The 20,285-nt window shown below is 37.7% G+C and overlaps 1 protein-coding gene across 3 annotated transcripts; it reads left to right on the forward strand.

Moving 5' to 3' along the window:
- The first annotated feature begins 739 nt into the window (after positions 1-739).
- Positions 740-20,255, forward strand: pfkfb4b (6-phosphofructo-2-kinase/fructose-2,6-biphosphatase 4b). 3 transcript variants are annotated; one of them, XM_028003988.1, is made up of 14 exons: positions 740-892; positions 13,370-13,486; positions 13,578-13,674; positions 14,483-14,549; positions 14,657-14,731; positions 14,808-14,864; positions 15,019-15,140; positions 15,223-15,430; positions 15,826-15,972; positions 16,059-16,163; positions 16,255-16,384; positions 16,876-16,938; positions 18,143-18,207; positions 19,622-20,255. In XM_028003988.1, the coding sequence occupies exons 1-14, from the start codon at positions 850-852 to the stop codon at positions 19,679-19,681; spliced, it is 1,356 nt and encodes a 451-aa protein (XP_027859789.1). In that variant the 5' UTR covers positions 740-849; the 3' UTR covers positions 19,682-20,255. The 3 variants fall into 3 exon arrangements, with proteins under 3 accessions (XP_027859789.1, XP_027859790.1, XP_027859788.1); XM_028003989.1 differs by lacking the exon at positions 740-892 and adding an exon at positions 2,741-2,795; XM_028003987.1 differs by lacking the exon at positions 740-892 and adding an exon at positions 9,701-10,027.
- Positions 20,256-20,285: the final 30 nt, after the last annotated feature.

Consider the following 20,285-nt stretch of genomic DNA (forward strand, 5'->3'; position numbering starts at 1 on the left):
TAGGTAGCATAGTTTGAAGTTAGTTACTTTTAATAGCCTGCTGTAGATATTGAAAGCACATTTTGCATAAGAACATACAAGAAAGTCCTAAAATTCCAATTTCTTGTTGCATCCATAATCAAAAACATTTTCGTTTTGGTTTTATGAGGTCCACAGTTGAGGGGCCAAAGCCGTAGGTTGCAGGTCGCTGGTGTAGGACAACGACAATACAAAAGACAAAACATATTTCCAGAGTGTGGAAGATTTAAAACAATAGTCTGGCAGACTAACAGTTAACAAAAATATACACATATATAAACCATTTTCACACCATGGCTCTGTGTTTATTTCAGTCTGGCTGATTTGACTTTCCATCTACTTTTCCAGACTCAAACTTCCGGAGTTCTCATTATTTAATATACAACTTCAACAATAATTGTCTCAGAATATGAAGAACCTGCAATAATTTCACACTGCAGAGTGGTTCAACGGGGTGGAAGGATGAACGGATGGATGCAACACAAAGAAACATAAAGTTTGGGACAATAAAACAAACTTTTATTCAGTATTTTCTTTCCCGCTGTGCTCCTCCAGATCTAGAAACTTGATTTCAGCTCAGTATTTCCGCGTGGAAAAACTGGAGAAACTGGTAAGTGACGGTGGTCACGCGCACAGTCACGCAGGTTTACAAACATGAGCTCTCTGCTCTCTGTGTTTGCGTGGAGGGGAACATGCACGCGCCCGTGTTCAAGGAACAGCATGCTGAGCGCGCGCTCTCCCACTTCATTCATCGCTGCCTGCGCTCTGCTGTGGACATCACCCACTCACGCCGCTCTGCACACTGACAGCAAGAGGCTTTAAACCGAGACCATGAGGGGCTCCTGCCACCCGAACAACCCGCGGGACAGGACAGGTAGGCACCGAACCGGATCCTTTCCGCGCTCTCATGTGTTTTCACGTTGTGGAGCTGCTGGGGAGCGAACACTGTGTGCAGACAGAGCTACAGCTGGGTTAGCAGGCGGATGAAGTAAACAAGCCAGTGTCACGTAGGCTTCCTTCAGAGATGACGGGTGGGGAAGGCGGAGCAGGCTGCCACTTACAGCCGTGAAATTGGCTAAATAATGTTGTTCTCGGGTTTATATAGTGGAAAGAAAGCTTGGTAAAATGGAGAGGACTTTGTTGTTAGCAGCTCATTATCAGCTGCTTAGCCTGGCTGCAGCAGCTGACTGCTTGGAGAGGGAAATCTAGAAAGTGTAAATTGATTCCTGAAGGAAGCTACACATGCATGCAGTTTATTAGTGCATCAGGCCTCTGAAACACATTGCATGATAAGGTCGGAACTCAGCTTCAGTAAGTTTGTCACAGACTAATTTAACTTCACTATCACTTCGGTAATATGTCTTCAAAAGATAAATACTCCATTAAGTAAATAAGCCAGGATAATAAGTGAATAAATATTACTTCAAAAGATTTTGTTTTCAGAAAACAAATAGGCCACTAATGCATCATATTCACAAGTAAACAAAAATGAGGCTTTTCTGTTTATTTCTGCAACTAGATTGATAAGGAGCTACCAGGAAGAAGTAAACGAGAGATGTTTTCTTCAGCAAGTAAATAATTTATTCAAAAAGCAAACAAAAAAAAAATGCTGTTTCCAGCAAGTCACCCAATAAATGCATGAAAAAAGTTAATAAGAGATTTTTTTTAACGCAAATAAATAAATGTATACTTAAAGAAGCACACTTAATAATACACTTTTAGAACATTCTTCTGAAAATATTTAAAAAATGTCCTCCGCAACTAAATAAAAAAAGCTTATTCAGAAAATTAATACATTTTTAAAAAATCATTTAGAACAGTAACAATAAAATAGATTATCTATGAATATAAAACATTTCAAAAAAGTTGACAAAAGTTTTCATCGAATGAAATGAAAACCCCCAAAATATTTGTCCTGCTAATAAAAATAATTTAGAAAAATGCATTAGATTATTATTATTATTGCAAAAAAATCATTTTAAAATAAAATTTTAAAAAAGGAGTGAGAGAATATTTTAATTATATTATATTTTAATAAAGCATAATCCTTAATTTTTTAGCTGAAAGATTGTGCATCCTAGTTCCCTGACACTACATGACGCTTATGTTTTGAGCACTTACGATAAATAAGGTTTAAATTTTATGGCTTTAATTTAAAACTTGTATAAAATAGGTTGAATTGGACCCACAGTGAAATGGCACAAGCACTGTTTGCACCTGCTGCAGGTAACATATGTTGGTATGGACCAGACAGATGGAGAGCAGATTTCCTTGTTAATTTGGGGTTTGAAATCCAATCCAGAATGTGTTCCAGTGTTATCAGATTTACATTAACATCTGAATGCCACTAAGTTTCTGTGTGCCTTACTTTAAAACAATAAAACCCACCATATCATTTATGTTTGAGAAGTTCTTTGAGGAGAAAGGTAAGCATGATGCACCTGGGGAAGGATTTGTACTCTGACCTATATAATACAGAGTCTCATGTATTGTGAGAAGGTTTTGTTATGCAATTTCATGAGTCATATGTCCTGGAAGCTTCTGTAGTGTAATATTGCTGTGCTGTCATGTTTACCAAGCAGCATGCAGTCAGACAGATCCGAGTGCGGTAACAGTGGTTTAGATGGCTGCTATGGGCAGATGCATGGAGATGTGCTCCATTTTTACACTTCCTGAGAGGAGGGGCTGTGCCTAAAAACACACCACAGTGCATCTTGCTTCTTGTGGAGACTGCTTTATGTATTCTGAGACATTTAAACGCCTTCACTTTGATACAGGTAGGTATTTATTTCAGCTACTCGAGTGCCAGACGTAACTGTGAGTCTTTGTTCCCTACATGTGCAGTGGTGCACTTCAGATGGTGCTGCAGACCTCAGTAGTGTTTATGAAATTATATACCCACAACAATAGCTGTATATGCCATTAGCTAGAGGCTGGTTGAAGTAAAAAAGCCTTATTTCTTCTTTGTCTTCCCTTATTTGATTTTTTATGAAAAATCTTTGTTTTTGCATTCATATCTGTGACAGATTTCTGCTGTGAATCGCCCTCTTCGATGATCACTGTTGTCTTTCCAAGCAGAGCTTTCTCTCCTCTCCTCCCTCACTCCGCCCTCCCTCTCTGTGTGTGTCGACTTTATCTGGGGGAAAGTTCACCCGCTTGCACAGAATCACATTAACGGCTTCAGGCGGGCCTGTGTTGTGGCAGTGCAGCAACTGTGTGGCTGAGCACTGCACAGACACAGCTGACGCTTTGGCATGTTTGAACATCACAGCTTGGGATTGATTTATGGTATTTTTTTTTATTTGAATTAGCTGTAGGAATGTAGTAGAATATGCAATTCAGGTACATGAATGTTTAATTAATTATCGTCTTTTATGGAGACACATTCAAACCATTCTTTTTGGGATTGTATGACAATGTTCAAAATACAAAGGCTTTAATAAAGCTCCACTTTTAAAGTAGAGCCACTTCAACTGTTCTGAGAAGGCTGTCTACAAGGTTCAGACATACTGTATGTTTAAACTGACTTTTCTTCCGGAAGCACATATGTGAGGTCAGACACTGATGTTGGACAAGATTATGTAACTATTTGTTGCCTTCAACAAGCTTCTGGTATGATAATCCGGCCTTGATATTGGGTCAGTTTTTATATAACGGTTGACAAAGTTCCTTTAAATAAGTTTGGTGTATTGGTTATAATTCAACAATTAAGTTGGGTAGTTGTGTTTCAATCATCTAGTCGTTGAGTTAAGGTGAAACTTAAGATTTTGGAGTAAGTTCTTCATTGTTCCATTCACAGTACCATTTTGATAAATGTGCATGATGAATATGTAAACTTAATTTTTTTAAGAGATTTTTTGGCACTGGTGGCCCTTATCTGACAATAATACAAAAGGGGGGAAGACATGTGGCAAAGGAAACCCAGGATGGGAGTCAAACTCAAGACGGCCGCGTTGAGTCGTCCCGCCTCTGAATACGTGGCACACGCTCTGACCTCACGACGCCCCATGTATGTAAACTTCTTACTGATGCTGCAGCATTGAACCCTAGAAGAAACTTTCTTTCTTTAATCCACAAACACTGCCATGCTGGTACTTTCCCTCAATAAACAGCAAATTAGACCTTTATTTACATTTCAAACAAATTATTGTTATCCGTTCAAATACATTTGTTGTGGGATTTTTACAAAAATGACCCTTCTCTTGACTTGTTGCTTCCCAGTAGCCACATGAAAAGCATTGACTGCATTCAATATATGTGCAATTATCTGTTTACTGTTCTGGTGAAAAAAATCAAAACAGTATTTAATCAAGCTTCACACTTTCAGCCTGCCACTGTTTATCACTGAAACTCTAATCCAGAATGAGGTCACCACTGTTCTTTTGTTTCTGTGTCTCAGGGATAGCTGTAAAGGTTTTATGTTTAACCCAGAAACAAGATTCACCTGGGTTTATTATTGTTCTTTTAATATTTAAAGTGGCGCCCTAAAGTTAAGGTAAACTCTGTACTGTGTTTTTTTTTTATTCCAGTCTCGACTGCACTTTCTCTTACTGCCAAGAAATAGGAGCAAAATTAGGTTGATTTCAAGGAACAAAAGTGAAAACTATGGTTATCTTACAGGGACATGTGACAGCAGGAACATGTCAAGACTGTGATGAATGCGCCTGTTTTGCACGTAGTCCGAAGTGACACACCTTTGCAACAGGTTTAGCATGTTTTGTAATAGAAACGTTTGTTTTGATTGAACTTAAGCTAGATCATTAACTTTAAAATATGTGTAACGGAAAATGTTATGCCTGTTCAAGTGGAAAAGGCATTTAAATATTAGAGGAAACAAGACATGTATGTTGGTATTAGCTTTACTCCTAACAATAAACACTGTTGATCATGTCAAGAGTACTTTAAAAGTTTATAGCCTTGGTCTAAATCCTTTTGAATCTTATTGGCTCAGTAAAATGAGTTGCACAGTTGGCAGCATTGTTGTGCCGCAGCAAGAGAGTTTTGGGTTCAAAAGAAAAGAAAATGAGTCTTTGTGCACGGCATTTGCATTTTCTCTCTGTCCATCCTTTCTAGGTATTCTTGCTCTCCAACTGTCCAAAAATAAGAGTGGTGGTCAGTCGGTCTTCTCACTAAGTATATTGAAACCAAATGCTGTATGAAAAAACATATATATTATTTTTCATTCTGTCTGACATTAAGAACTTAAATGTTTACTTTATTAGGTTAGCTAGAAGGGCAAAAAATATTTATGTTTATAGAGATAACTTAGAGTGTCTTCAAATAAACCCATTTTTATATTCAGAACTTGCCATACATTTCCTTACTATTTGATAGAGTTGTCTTTCAAGCTTCATATTGTGATCAGGTGTTTTGAGTTTCCTCTCACAAACTTCTTGCTTAAATTTCAGCTCATTCCTCCTGAGAACTGGTATAACTGGGTCAGCTTTGTAGCCCACATTGCTCACACACACCTTTTTAGTTCTGCCCAGAAACTACCCATGGGACTGAAATCACAGCTTTGTGATGGCCCCTCCAAAACATTGACCTTGTTGTCCTTAAACTTGAGCAAAGCATGTGACTGGGTTCTCCGCTGCAGGCATTTTGAATTCGTAATTAATGGATTTATTTGTGTTGATTTCTTTGTTTGTGTGGATTACTTGGGTCTGGAGATAATTTCATTTTACATTCCTATTAAAAATATGTATTCTTCAAAAAAATCTTTAAAAAAATTATTGACTTAAATATTTATTTGTGCTTCTGAATATTTAGTTTTTATTTGTGCATTAATGCCATTAAATGCTTTCAAACAACTTTTGTAATTTATCCATCCCACTGTTTATGTACTCAGATGTACAGATTCCCTTTACAGCAGGTGAGGCGACCACGTCTGTGTGTGTTTATGGGATTAGTGAGAAGTCTTGTAGTAAATTTAACAGATTACTACTAATCCTGCTGACGTGGTGACATGGAGGGCGCATGTAATACCCTCTGACCTCTGACCTCAATCCATCTCACAACAGAAGCTGAGTTGATAACAAAGCTTTGATCAGCTGTGAACTCTTTTGTTCTCACACAGGACACCCATGTTTGTCGTAACTTGTGCATAAACTGGTGAAATAGACTTAAAAGAAAATGTTTCTTTTAAGTGTGGTAGCACACTGCCCTCTAGTGATTTTACTGAAGCACTACGCTGTTTGTCCTTCAGGATGAGAAGCTGCCAAAAGAACAGGATGTTTTTCTTGAACCAGCTAACTTTGTTCAGTGCCTGACCCTTAATTCACACAACATGTGAGAGTAATGGAGAGCAGCGAGACGTCTAAGTTAGCTTCGTCATTTATGGCCACGCTCCTTCTTCATCCTTTAGAAATAAAAATGTCAAACATGTTTTAAATTATGACAATCAGAAAACTGTTCGTTTTGCAAATCAGTAAAATCAGTCAGTTTCTTTAAGGTCAGTTGGCTAAGGTTACCAATTAAACTAGAATATTGTACTTTTTAGATAAATTAACGACATGAGCAACACACCACAATTGCAAAAGTATTCATGCCTTTTGAACCACAAGCATCATTGTAGCACAAAGCAGTACAGAGCTTTTAAATGGATACAATCTGAAAAGTGTGGCATGCCCCCATGAGTGAATACTTCCACTGCAACCTATGCAACAAATCTTTTGTCCATCCAAAAGCTGTCATTCTAGCCCATTTTCTTTGGAAAATAATGTTCAAAATATAATCTTGAAATGTCGCATTTCAAGACTCACCACAGATTATCAGCTGGATTTAGGGCTTGGCTTTGAATGAGTCAGTCTGACATGACTATAATTTTATCTAAAACCACATTAGCGCACCTCTGGATGTTTAGTTATTATATCCTAAACATCCAGAGGCTACCAAAGTACATACATAATACAAACAACAACTTGTAGTCAGATCAGAACATTAATAGTGGGACTTTTATGAAAAGCTATAGCAAGAACAGTATGAAGTTGACTTCATGTCTCTCGTTGTTTAAATAGTGTTTAGTTTAAAAAAATATATGTTTTAACCAAAGTGTTGTACAGTACTAAAACAGATCAAACCAAGATACAAATTAAAATAATAAGAAAATATGAAAGAAAATAATAAAAGCTGAATAAAATGGGATTTGTACCATAGAAATAAACAACAACAAACCAACTCATACCGTATCAAATGCCATTAAAAATAAGTGCTTTTTTTGTAATGGGAGCTTTTAGTTTTGGAAGTACGACTGAAAATGATTCAGTCAGCTAAAGGGCCTGTGGTGAAACATAAAGCTGCAGCAGGTCAGAGAAGTATGGAGGAGTGAGATCGATAACACATTCAAAACTTAAGAAAAAGATTTTAAAACCAATTCTTTGTCACACAGGCAGACAGGGGAGAGATGACAGAACAGGTGAGATATGTTGGTAAAAAGACGGGCAGCAGCAGTTCAGGTGAACAGCTTTTTCTTTTTACGTTTCAAGTTATGGCATTTCTTTCCATTTCTGGATAAATAATTTAATAGAGCTCCCTTGATTTATAACCCAATCGTCTTCTCCACAACTTTATCACTGATTTATTCCCTCCCTGGTCTTCATGATGCTTTGTGCTTTTCAATCTTCTCTAAAAGATCTTTACAGAACAACTGGATTGATACCGAGACTAGTCTGGTGAGGCACTGACTTAGTCAAAATCATAAGACCCCCTGCATGTTATTGTTTACATACGGATATTTCATGACAACATTGAAGGGCAAAAAGGCTACAGTATACTTTCACATGCCATCTATAGCCGTGCTGTCATGGTAGAATAATTCCGTTAACTCAATGAAACTTGGAAATATAGATATTATTAATTTAGTGCTATGCTGCACAGCAAAGGGAAAGGGAAATGTTGGGAAAACCCAACTACTTTTGAGTTGAAGTACAACTCAAAACCACCTTTTTCCCTCTCTCTGTATAGGCCAAGCTACACGTAGACTCGTTGCGTGTAGCTTCACTTATTTACTGTATGGCTAGCTCTCTGTCTCTTACTCTGCAGACGCGGAGTCACAATGTGTGGTATCATGAGCGGAATGAAATGCATTTTGTGTTGTGGCTTGATAACGACAAAATGCATTTAAATAAATTGATTTTTAAGTGTAACTTGAGTATCTTTAGGAATTTCTTCTGTGTAAAATATTGTCCAATATATCAACATAGCAGACTGACTGCAGTCTCCATTATACTTTCATAAACCTGACGACCTGCAACATACTGTACATGTGTAAACAAAGAAAAGCAATCTGTTATTTTTCACGTTGTCTGACATCAGAAAGTCAACATGTTTACATCATGACTTTCTTTCTGTTTGCTTAAGAGTGGGGAGCGTGTCAGAAGCTGCTTACTTAGTGTAAGGAAAACTCCGTGGGGCCCGTGACGGGCTCGTGTAAAAGCCGAGACTTATAGTTTTCATGTGGATGTGTTTTCGTGAGCCTGGTACAGGCAGCACGCCTCCCATTCATCCCTTCTCCTCTCCGATTGGCTGCCGAGCGTCTGCTCTGTCCTCTGATTGGCTGATTTCTGAGCTGCATTCGCTGTCCATGTGTGGATCATGTGAACAACAGAACGCTTATTTTCTTCTCGCATGTTTGCTTGCCGATGTACTTGAAACATTACGGTAACGTTTCAAAACACGTTTTCTCAGAAAGGAGGACCGAACATCCTGGTACTGAAGATGTTTTTTTAGTACGTTTTATTGAAGGAATCCGGAACATGCACTGGATGGTTCCATTCAAAACAATGTCACACACCAGTGCAGGAAAAACAGCTGGTAACAGGAGTTTTAAGTGCAGAATGTTTTGTAATGGCTACTGCTTTTACTTTTTACATCCCCCTTCACCAGTTAGATCATTTTATGATACATTTGTACAATTAGTTTAAAAAAGGACATACTTCAGTGAGTTTCAATTATTGTATATTCATTATTTTTACATTGTTTCACAGCACTTAATATAAATTCCTTTGTTTTCCTCTCGGTTTTTAAGGATTTTAACAAAATCATATAAAAGTCTGGGTTTATTATGGTAGGAGTTTTTAATCTAACTTTTAGTGATGCGATTGCAAGATCAATGTATATGCCCTGTTATTTGATTTTTACTAAACTCAAAAAGAGTGGATTAGGCTGTTAAAAGGTGCATTCATAAACTGAACATAGGAGGGTTTCTTTTATTAATACAATGCTCTTAGTTCCTCAAGTTGTAAAATTTCTATGTATAGGAAGAAATTCTCTTTATGACAACAAATACAGCAGATGTTGCCGCACAAATGTTCAAGGGGGCACAGGTCTCAAGATTTATGTTCATATATCAGTATTGCTATCATTACACAACAGAATGCCAAAAATTATTTTTAAAAATCCACTGAAAAAGATTAATGGAGATTCTGGTTTGTCTGAAGGAAATAAACAGAATAAGAAGAGACAAAAAAAATATGCCAGCTATATTTTTAAAATGCACTATAAAAAGTGCATTATAGCGACTGGGAAAAAATGTATATATATATATGTATCTTTTATGTCTTATATAGGATATATAAAGTTTATGAGGGATATATATGATAAGTGTTTGCCAGACAAAAACATAACATAAACACATGATTCTAAAAATTAACTCACGCAGGCGGGTGATTTAAGATGAGAGGACCAAGCCATGCATCAACATTTTGTCCCGGACGTGTTTTGTTCCTTCCCTCTTTCTCCTTGCGTTCCGCCTCCACTTCTTACGGTAACGAGAAACTGCTGTTTCTCAGCTGATATGAGGCATCCACTCCCCGGCAGCCTCCTCAGTCAGGACTTAACAGGACAGCAGCCCACCGCCTCACTTTGCAGACAGGCGCTTTGACGACCGTAAGACCCAAGATGTTGGACAACGAGGACCATCTGTTGGAGAACCACCCGCGGGAACTCACCCAGAATCCGCTGAAGAAGATCTGGATGCCGCATAAGAACAGCCACATCGGGCACAGACGGGGTAAGAGATGCGGCTGACCCCCACGGCAAGTGCGCCAACACAAGATGCGACCGGGACAGACATCTGCGGATATTTTATTTTTTTTTAATTTCTTGTTTTTGCTCAATTTGCGTCAGTTTTCGGCTTGTGTTATTTTTCCTCATGTTAGATTGATTTCTTAACTCATTAAGGCGCTGCTCGGTGAGGCTGGAAGTGTTGCATCATGCTGCTCTAATCCGCGGAAGCACAATCGGTGCTTCCACGGATTAGAGGAAAGGCATTCAGGAGCACAGAGAAGGAACTTAATTTAGCCTGAAACAGCACTAACCTGTCTGGGTGTGAGACTTGGCAGATGCTCTTTAATCTCACACGGCACTTTGCTCCCTGTCTGGTTTGTTCTCTCTGCAGCTCGTGTTTCTACTGACTCAAAACTCTGCTTTCCTTTTTTTAATAGCTGCAGCCAGTCCAGGACAGGACAACACCCTCTGCAGCTCCAATGCAAAGATTACTGCGATTAAACCCTTTTAAAACTGAATTATAAATGGTTTAATAACTTTATTTTGTCAGTAATTAAAAAAAAAAATTAAAAAAAAGATGTAATGTTTTATTTTAGAAAATGCCAGAGCTGGCCAAAAGTTGTATGGGGCCCTGAGCAGACTTTCATTTGGAGGTCCCACTTAAATTTAATCCCATCTCCTTAAAATGGTCGCACCCCCTTCTGGGGGAAAACAGACACTCCAATTTGAAGGGGGATTAAAGGCATAAAAGCATATTGCAGTATAGTAAGAAGTATGTATGTTTTTAATTGATATCAGACAAGGAAAACTGTTATATAATTTTGCTACTGGAAATAAAGTAAAGCTGAAGTGAAGGCACCAGAGTCTGTCTCAGGTGTTCATCCATTAATGAACAACCAGGACAGAGGCTATATATATATGATTTTTTTTTTTATTGCCAAAATGACTTGGCAAAAAGTGACTTAACCCATTATTTTCGGAAAGTGACGATATTCTGCTTCCATCGTAAAAAATCTTCCTGTTTACAATATATATAGTCCGAGATTACACTGTATTTTTAATTTGAATTTGTATAACAATACAAAAAGTAAAATCTATTTAACACATTTAAGGCAGTCCAAAGTGCCTTAAACAATAAAAACATTATACAGTAACCAATTATGAAACAAGCAACCATCATCAAAATTATCAAGAATGATTGTGTTCCAGTTATTATTATTCTTATAATTATTACTCAAAAAAACTAAACAGGTGGTTGTAGCCTTGATTAAAAGGAACTAGTTCATAATGGCAGGAATGTTGTTAGAATGATCTTAGTCTCACAGGAATTTTCACTTTTATTTATTAAACATTTAATAACTATAACATATAATTCACAAACATCAAGGGCAAAAAGCCAATAAATAAAAAACAAATGAGAAATCATCAGAAAATTTAAAAAAATGTTAAATAAGGAAATGCATTTTGCCATTTGATAGTTTAATTAAAACACTATATTAAATGTATAGTCAGAAAATCAATTGGTCAGTTTGTTCATTTTAATAAAACAATAGTCAGCTTAGATTTGAACTTTTTAATAGGTCTCATGACCCATAAAAGTTCATTTTGAACATCAACAAAATAAAAACAAATAATAATAATTTGATTCCAAATGATTTGATCAGAAATCACTTAGAAATCCAATAAGGTTTTCACAAAGGGACAAATGTCTTTATCTACCACTATATCTGCACATTGCAATACCAATAACTAGCAAAGTGCCTATTTGATATTTTTGTTGCACCAAAACGTCAAGTAGGACTTGACTTGAGTTTAATTCAAATTGCAGCATCTGGTTTCCACTAAAGGGACGTGAACATTATGTAAGGGCTAACTTCATGGATCTGTCAAACCTTTTGTAACATTTTGTTTAAAGTGCCTGGGGATGATTTAAATCTTTGACATATTTATCATCCTTTTATTTCAAGATTTACGATAACAAGCCAACAATTAAACTGCTTGACCCTCAATTTATTCATGTTAATTATTAAATAATTAGCCATAAATAAGTTTTGAAGATGTGGTTATTTCTCTGATTTTCTCCATTTGCTAACAAGCAGCCATGGAAAATTGTGTTTTTATTATACAGATAACTTTCAGTAGCAAAGTGCATGAATGCGACTCTGATACGGACACAATGAGCATAAATGATTGACCAATCAAATAAAGTCAAAATTTATTTCTGTATCACATTTTAAATTAGCATAATTTACTAAAGTCCTGAACAAAGTATAACATTGCTTACAACTTAGTGAAACATAAACCGCAATAATTAAAAGCAAAAATATAACCATATAGAAAAAACACTGTTGAACCAGCAACATAAATTAGATAAAAATGACTGTTAAACTCTGAATATTTTAATTTGTATAATTAGAAGACATGTGTTTGTCCTTAATCCTACATTAATAAAAGAATATGAAATAAACTAGAATTATTTTAATTAGAATCAGCTTTACTGGTCAAGATTGTGTTCACAAACAAGGAATTTAACTTTGGTTTTCAAGCGCTCACAGTACACAGGCATATATAAAATAAAACAAGGATAAAGGGAAAATATGTACATCCAAAATGACATAATATAATTTACACAACCTACGTTTTAACCTTCAAGTCAAATTTACAGCTGACTATTCCTCTAGAACATAATTTAATCTGTTTTGTGTATAAAAAGTGGAGAGCTTTTGCGAAAGCCTTGATAGTTTCGTTTATGCCTTGAGTAAACTGCTACTATGCAAAATCGCAACAACTGTGAGAAATCCAGCAGAGCTGCACATTTTATCAGATCCCAGTGGTTAAATATGTGCAACATTTGAATTTCAAAGGACTGCCTGGACGCTATTGGCTGGGGATTTATGGGCTGCCTATAAATATTTGGACTCTGTGGATGGACTCTAGTCTTCCTTAAGCTGAGAGGCTAAAGCCGGCTGAGAGTTGTGTAATGGTAAAACCAGAAAATTGGCAGGAAAATATGGGTTAATTGTTTTCAAATATTGACATGGCCGTGTCCAGGTGTAGTATTGCAATTAAATATTTCCCTGATCCTGGAGCATCAACATAGAAGCTGTGAACTTTAAATAACTGTAAAGCTCAGTCCATGCTTTTGTCCAACATCTGAAATGCTGCCCCTAATTAACAAGAGCATGTCTCTGCTTAGTCACTTAACAAGTCTGATTGGACCCAATCTGGGCCCAATTGTTTCTCTACTTTTTCATATGTTTTAACTTAGTAGTAATAACAATATGGCCACTTTAATGTAAGATACTTGAATTACTCCTTTTTCCATTTTTTTCTCGTCTTCCCTCAGTGTGCATGACAAACTGCCCAACGCTCATCGTGACCGTCGGACTTCCTGCCCGAGGAAAGACGTACATCTCAAAGAAGCTCACCCGCTACTTGAACTGGATAGGAGTGCCAACCAAAGGTATGAGAGCAGTTATCCTGACAATTATCCGCAGGGCAAAGTGAAAAGCAGCTGCTCTCTTTGGTTTGAAACGCGACTGTCTGGTTGTCAGAGTTCAACGTCGGTGATTATCGGAGAGAGTGTCTGAAGATCTACAAGTCCTTCGAGTTTTTCCGTCCAGATAACGAAGAGGGCGTTAAAATCAGACGGTGAGTTTTCACAGATGTTTTAAGGATCTAAAGTCTTCAGACACATAGGCGGAGAGGAAACATAATAGAGTGACACTGAGCTGGCCAGATTGTCCATTTGAAATTTAGTTTTTTCCAAGCTTAAATTCCTAGATTTTTTTGTAAAACGCTAAACAAAACCTTTACCTCATTGGTTTTTAGGATGTTTTATTACAAAGATCATCAGAAACTGTTGGCTTCCCATGCAGCAATGTGGGAAAAAGCCGTTTGCTCCATTTTATTTTGGCATCTGGACCAAAGTGGATCAGCTCTGTTTCAAAATCTTTAACCCTTGTACTTATCAAATCCAGACTGAATGGCGTCACTTTCTGATCTGTGATACTTTTATCTTGTTTGTGAAAATTACAAGAAATATAAGTCACTGATAGTTTTGTGCTTTGTTTAGCATCTAAAGTGTGTGCAGTTTAAGAACCACAATGCAGTTTTAAATCATGATATAAGAGGCCCAGAGGACACAAAAGCACAAAAATTCCCACTTGTTAAAAGTTTTTAATGGGTGTGCCTTTATATTTGTTCTTGGTGAGTAGACTGCTGATGAATGAAGCAGTCTAGATAGAAATCAATGTAAAAAGTCATTTATTAATTTTGAAATCCTAAATTTAATATATTCATCAACAGAGAAAGGAATAAACTCTAAAAACTGAAACATTTTCCCCCACTTACCCCGACTTGGAAAATGTCCAAATCCATTTCTGTACATTTCAGTGAGTCCTGACGGACTCATCTGTAAATTGTTTTAAGGAGTATCTCCTCTTGTGTCCTTTCACAGTCAATGTGCGATGTCTGCGCTGAATGACGTGCGGCAGTATCTGAGTGTTGAAGGAGGACAAGTTGCTGTAAGTTCTTCAGTTCCTCCCTGATGTCTGCAAGCAAAGCAGCTGCACAGCAATTATGTGAAAGTGCTGCAGTAATAATTCTTTCCTGCTGTGTTCCTGCTTTTCAGGTGTTTGACGCCACAAACACGACAAGAGACAGAAGAGGAACCATCATGAAGTTCGCTGAACAGAACGGGTTCAAAGTATGATCGATTGATCTGCTTTTAACTTCGAGTTGATAGCTTCCAAGTTTTTTACAGTATGTTCTTCTCAATGCAGGTATTTTTTGTGGAGTCTGTGTGTGAAGACCCAGAGGTCATTGCACAAAACATCGTGGTGAGCACCATTTGTTCTGATTCTGTGTTTATATCAAATAATATGCAGCTGTGTAATTCTGCCTTCTAGAAACGCGAGCGGGCGTGTTTGTTTTGATTCAGCCAACGTCTGCTTCCTGCTTTTCCTTCGCTCACATGCTGTTTTCTCTTTGAAGCAAGTAAAGCTGGGAAACCCAGACTACATGAACTGCAGCTCAGAGGAGGCCATCGAAGACTTCATGGAGAGAGTAAAGTGTTACGAGACCTCCTACCAGCCTCTGGACGAAGATCTGGACAGGTGAAGATCCACAAACGAACCGACCCGATGATGAAATCACCTCAGTGTTGAGGAAGTTTGACCGATTTTCCTCTCTTTTCAGCGACATGTCTTACATAAAGATCATGGATGTGGGCCGTCGATACCTGGTGAACCGCGTTGTTGACCACATCCAGAGCCGAATCGTCTACTACCTGATGAATATCCACATCACTCCACGCTCCATCTACCTCTGTCGTCATGGCGAGAGCGATCTCAACATCAAGGGACGCATCGGAGGAGACTCTGGCTTGTCTTCCAGGGGGAAAGAGGTCAGTTTCTGTACGTGTCTGAAACATATAGGAATGTGCAAAACGTTCCTTAGGCTTTCATTGAAGAAAGGCATAAGAAACTTGATTGTTTCCTATTAGTCATTTAAGGGACAGGGCTGAAATGATTAATCAAATTCACTGTGAAGAATCGATTATTGAAATAATTGTCAATTAATTTAGTAATCACTTAATCATTAACCATACGGACCATAAAATCCCCCAAAAGGTTGTTTGCTGGTAGAAGAACTTATTCACTGCAATAATTAAGCCAAAACTGTACAAAAAATGTATACAAGTCTGTGCAAAATTTGCAAATGTGAAGTGAATGGTTGCAATTGTAACTTCCTGGATTAAACTTGATTAAGATCTTCATGAAATGGTTTCTTATCATGCAGTTTGCTAGACACTTGAGGAGCTACCTCGAAGAGCAGAAAATCAAGGATCTGAAGATCTGGACCAGCCAGATGAAGAGAACCATCCAGACAGCAGAGTGCCTTGGCATTCCATATGAACAATGGAAATCCCTCAACGAGATCGACGCTGTAAGTTCACTTCTGGTCTCATCCCTTAAGAAGAGATATCATTGCCAAAGTATCATTTTAAAATCTGTTTTCTTCCTTCTACAAAGGGTGTGTGCGAAGAAATGATGTATGAGGAGATCCAGCAGCATTTCCCTCTGGAGTTCGCATTGAGAGACCAAGACAAGTACCGCTACCGCTATCCAAAAGGAGAGGTGATTAAAGGGATTTCTCTGAATGTTTTACTGTATTTTTACATGAGTTAGACGAGTTTTTTTTGTGGTGTATTTTGTGGTTCTGTGTTAGTCGTATGAAGACCTGGTGCAGCGGCTGGAGCCTGTGATCATGGAGTTGGAGAGACAGGAGAATGTCCTGGTCATTTGTCACCAGGCTGTGATGCGCTGCCTGCTGGCGTACTTCCTGGACAAGACTTCACGTAAGAGAGACTGTGTCTCTTTAAAATATGTCTATTCATATCTTTTGAATTGTAAGTCTGAAGCAGAAGGAAAACTTTATATGGTTTCAAGTCTATATGCAAGTAAAAATTGGAATCTGCCATCCATTTGTGTTCAGCCATTTCATAAACAATTGTTTGCAACCAGCTCAAGCAGATACTTAATGTAGTGCATGTGAGAGCATACATTTACGTCCTTACACAGATTCTCAACTGAATTTTAGTCAGGACTTTGACTGGGCCAATTAAATTAATGAGTATGTCTCAATCTAAACCTGCAGCCTGCAGCTCCAGAGCTTTAATAATGGCTCTTAATAACTCTTGCTTAAAATTATAAGGAGTCAGCTGTTGTTTTAAATACAAAACGACAGCTGTTTTAGATATATATTTATATTACAGCCTCTCCTTCATGGTTTGAAGTGAACTCCAACCAGGACTTATTGTGATTTTCTGCTTCTCTCTCTTTCCTACAGATGAGTTGCCTTATCTCAAGTGTCCTCTGCACACCGTCTTAAAGTTGACACCCGTTGCTTATGGTGAGCATTTTTGGGGAGTTTATAAATGTTTTTCTAAGTATTCTTTCAGCCAGATTATGCTGTATATTGAGAGGCTTTCGATATTAATAGGTATTTAATGTGATTATCTTCATTTTAGGTTTTAAAACCCCACAAATTTTCCACTTTAGGTCAAAAATGTGTTTATTTTTAGCTTCTTCCACTTGTTTTTTTATACAGTGTGTGGCATTTCGTTCTTCTACACTTTGTACTTCTGGGTTGGAACTGAGATGTTTTTTATACTGACAAATTACAACCTCATAATGCAGAGAAGCAATAAGCTCTGTGGACAACCAGCCTTCCCTGTGAAGTCATTCCGCATCTGAAATTGCCGTATTGCTTGTTCAGGCAGTGTAGCGTTCTGGTTGCATTACGCTAACAGCTCCTTCGTAGTTGGATAGTGTGTGTGAAACAGGTTAGGCTTGAAAACAGGCATTTAAAACTTGTCATCAGTAACTGCTACGAAAGTTATTCTCATATTATCAGCTATTAAGTATGTAGAAATTTCTTTGGGAAGTTATGTTCTATAATTCACTTAAGTCTTAAAGCTTTATGTCATGTTATAATGGTATTCCCTCATCAAAAACATAACTGGAGTGTTGCTTTGATTCACGCATGTTTGAAGAATCCTTGAATTTCTGGTAGCAGCCATTGGGGGTGCCTAAACGCTTGCTCCTCTCTCACTCAGCTCCACCAGACTAGCAGCAGCAGCAACTAGCAAACACCTGGTGTAACCGTGTGTCTGCTGAGCTCATCATACAAACTCTCTTAAGAACGATTGTAAACGGCATCATGGAGTAGTATGTTTGTGATGACTTCCTGAAGGTAGAGTGTCAGAGCAGGAGCTTCTTAAAGTGATGGAAACCCAATTGGAAAGTCAAATGTCTTTTAAGTCATGTTTGATATATATATTTAGCATTTTTATAACAGCTGGAGTTAACATACTTGATTGTGCTCTACATGCCTGGAAAATACATAATACAGCGCATTTAAATTTTAATTAAAGAGTCCTAGGAAGTCTTGAAATTAAAGCAGTGAAACTCTAAGGAAATCCTGAAAACAGCTTCATCATGAGCTAAAGGAGACCAGCCGCAGCCTGATGCGCACAGAGGTTATTATCATGCCGATACAAAACTTATTTCCTCTGAATAATGTACTATTTTCCTATTTGTTTTCTCCTCCTCAGGATGTAAAGTGGAGTCTGTGTATTTAGGCGTGGAGTCTGTGAACACACACAGAGACCGACCAGAGGTGGGTATCACAAACAGCATACTGAGAAGTCTGACAGCAGAGCGTTGACTTCGCTGCGTCATCAACCTCACGCCGTCCGTGAACCTCGTCCAGATCTGGGCCGGGGTCGGGTCGGGTGGGGGTTCCTCTCTCTAAACACACAGACTGTGACTTTGTGCCTAAGCTCTTCAGAAGGCACATCACGTCATCCTACATATTCAGGTCCGAATCCCCCTGCAGCTCAGCTGTCAGAGTTCAGCCCGTTCCTGTTGTGACAGAATATGAAGAATGTATCACAAAACAGCCCAATCTGTTGACCCATCATTTCATTCTTGTTTCCAGTGTTAGGAAAATAATTCAGCTTTGTGTTTCTATAAACAAAGTGTGACAAATCAATACAGTAGGGAGAGTCCTGTGGGACAAACAATCACTGCACTTAACATACATTAATATTTAACCAGCTGATTGCAGATTAGAGCTGATAAAGAGAAAACTATCATATTTCAATCTCTGGATAATTAACTGGTGCATCTGTATTTCTTTGTATGCGTGCTTGTGGTTAATCTCTAGTTCAAACCTCTCTGTTTCATCATAAGTTTAATTTTAGTTTATTTATTGTCGCTGCTGTACGTACAATTTGAAATCTTAACCTGAATCATGCTGCACACGACGCACAATTGTCCTGCCTATTGAGTCATTGTTAAAGCTGCACCTTGAGCCTAAGCTAAGTATTGTTTTTAAATGTTAACGGTTGACCTGTGATATTTACCAGCAATGTCTTCAGTTTGCTGTTAAGTTTCGAAGTTTGTGTTTTATACTTCAATCGAATGTAATTTGTCTTATGTTGACATTGTTAACGTTTGTGCATTATAAATAAAACAAGTTCATTTCAATTATTGTTTCTGGCCAAATTATCATTTATTTTGTCAAAAGTAAAGCAGACATGGTGGCTTATACTTTTAAAGTAGTTTTCTTCATTCTACATAAAATTTCAGCACTATATTCAGAGCAGTAAGGTTGGAGACAACTAAATGTATTCTACAGCCTCTTCATATTGTTTCTGATTTTTATATATCTAGTTACACCTAGAAACAACCAAAGCCATTTATGCCTGAAAATGCATATTCCACACACCACAAGGCTCCTAGGGGAAGGCCTTTGCTGCCCTCTAGTGGTCTGTAATGTCTAATTTTGCTCATTTGCATTTGAAATGGACATAATATACATTTAATACGCTATATACAAATTAATCTGCTTAAATTATTTCTCTTACATAACCTGAAATAGTGTTTAACATTTAAAAGCCTCTTTCATAAGATCATACCCAGCATTCGCTTCACGCAGGATTTTAGTTTCGAAGGTTTCTTTTACTGTGTCAATACTTTTCAGATCTAACAGGTTGTGATAACGACCATCTCTCTGTTGCTTCTTGCAGAATGTGAACGTGCAGCGCAGCACCGAAGATGCTCTGCAGACGGTTCCAGCTCACCTCTAATATCTGGCATCGCTGCTCCAGCAGGAACCTCATTCGGTGTAAACGACACCTGCTCTGCAGCTTCAATCGACTCCGTGCAGTACTTTCAGTTTCTATTGGGAGAAACCTATTCCTTATCTGTGGGACCACTGTTACTGGTGCTCAAATAATCTCATCAGTATCATCTGTGACTGTAGCGCTCGGTTGACTTGGAAGATGTTTTTAATCAACTGAAAAACTCAGAACTCCAGAAGAACCTCATAATAGTGTATTTCACAAATACGTGTTCTTTTTTTAGATCATTGCTTTTTTTTTTTTTTTTACTTACTGCATTATATTTTATACTGAAGCTATAAAGGAAAAAAAAAAAAAGGTGCCGCAAGAACTAACAGAGCCAGATCAACCGTATGCATTCCACTGAAGGACAAACTACAGAAGACTCTAAATGTGTTTTTGTTGCTATAATCCAAAATGTGACAACTGCAGTAAAATCAAGGACTTTTAGTGTAGCTGATTTTCATGCTAGGATACTAAACCGAAAATATATCTACAGTCCTGTTCCTGGTCTGCTTTCTGAATTAAAGTATGAAGTGTGGTAGATGCACATCTCTATCATGTTACTACC

This window comes from Xiphophorus couchianus, chromosome 20 (genome assembly GCF_001444195.1).
Source record: "Xiphophorus couchianus chromosome 20, X_couchianus-1.0, whole genome shotgun sequence".
Classification (NCBI taxonomy): domain Eukaryota; kingdom Metazoa; phylum Chordata; class Actinopteri; order Cyprinodontiformes; family Poeciliidae; genus Xiphophorus; species Xiphophorus couchianus.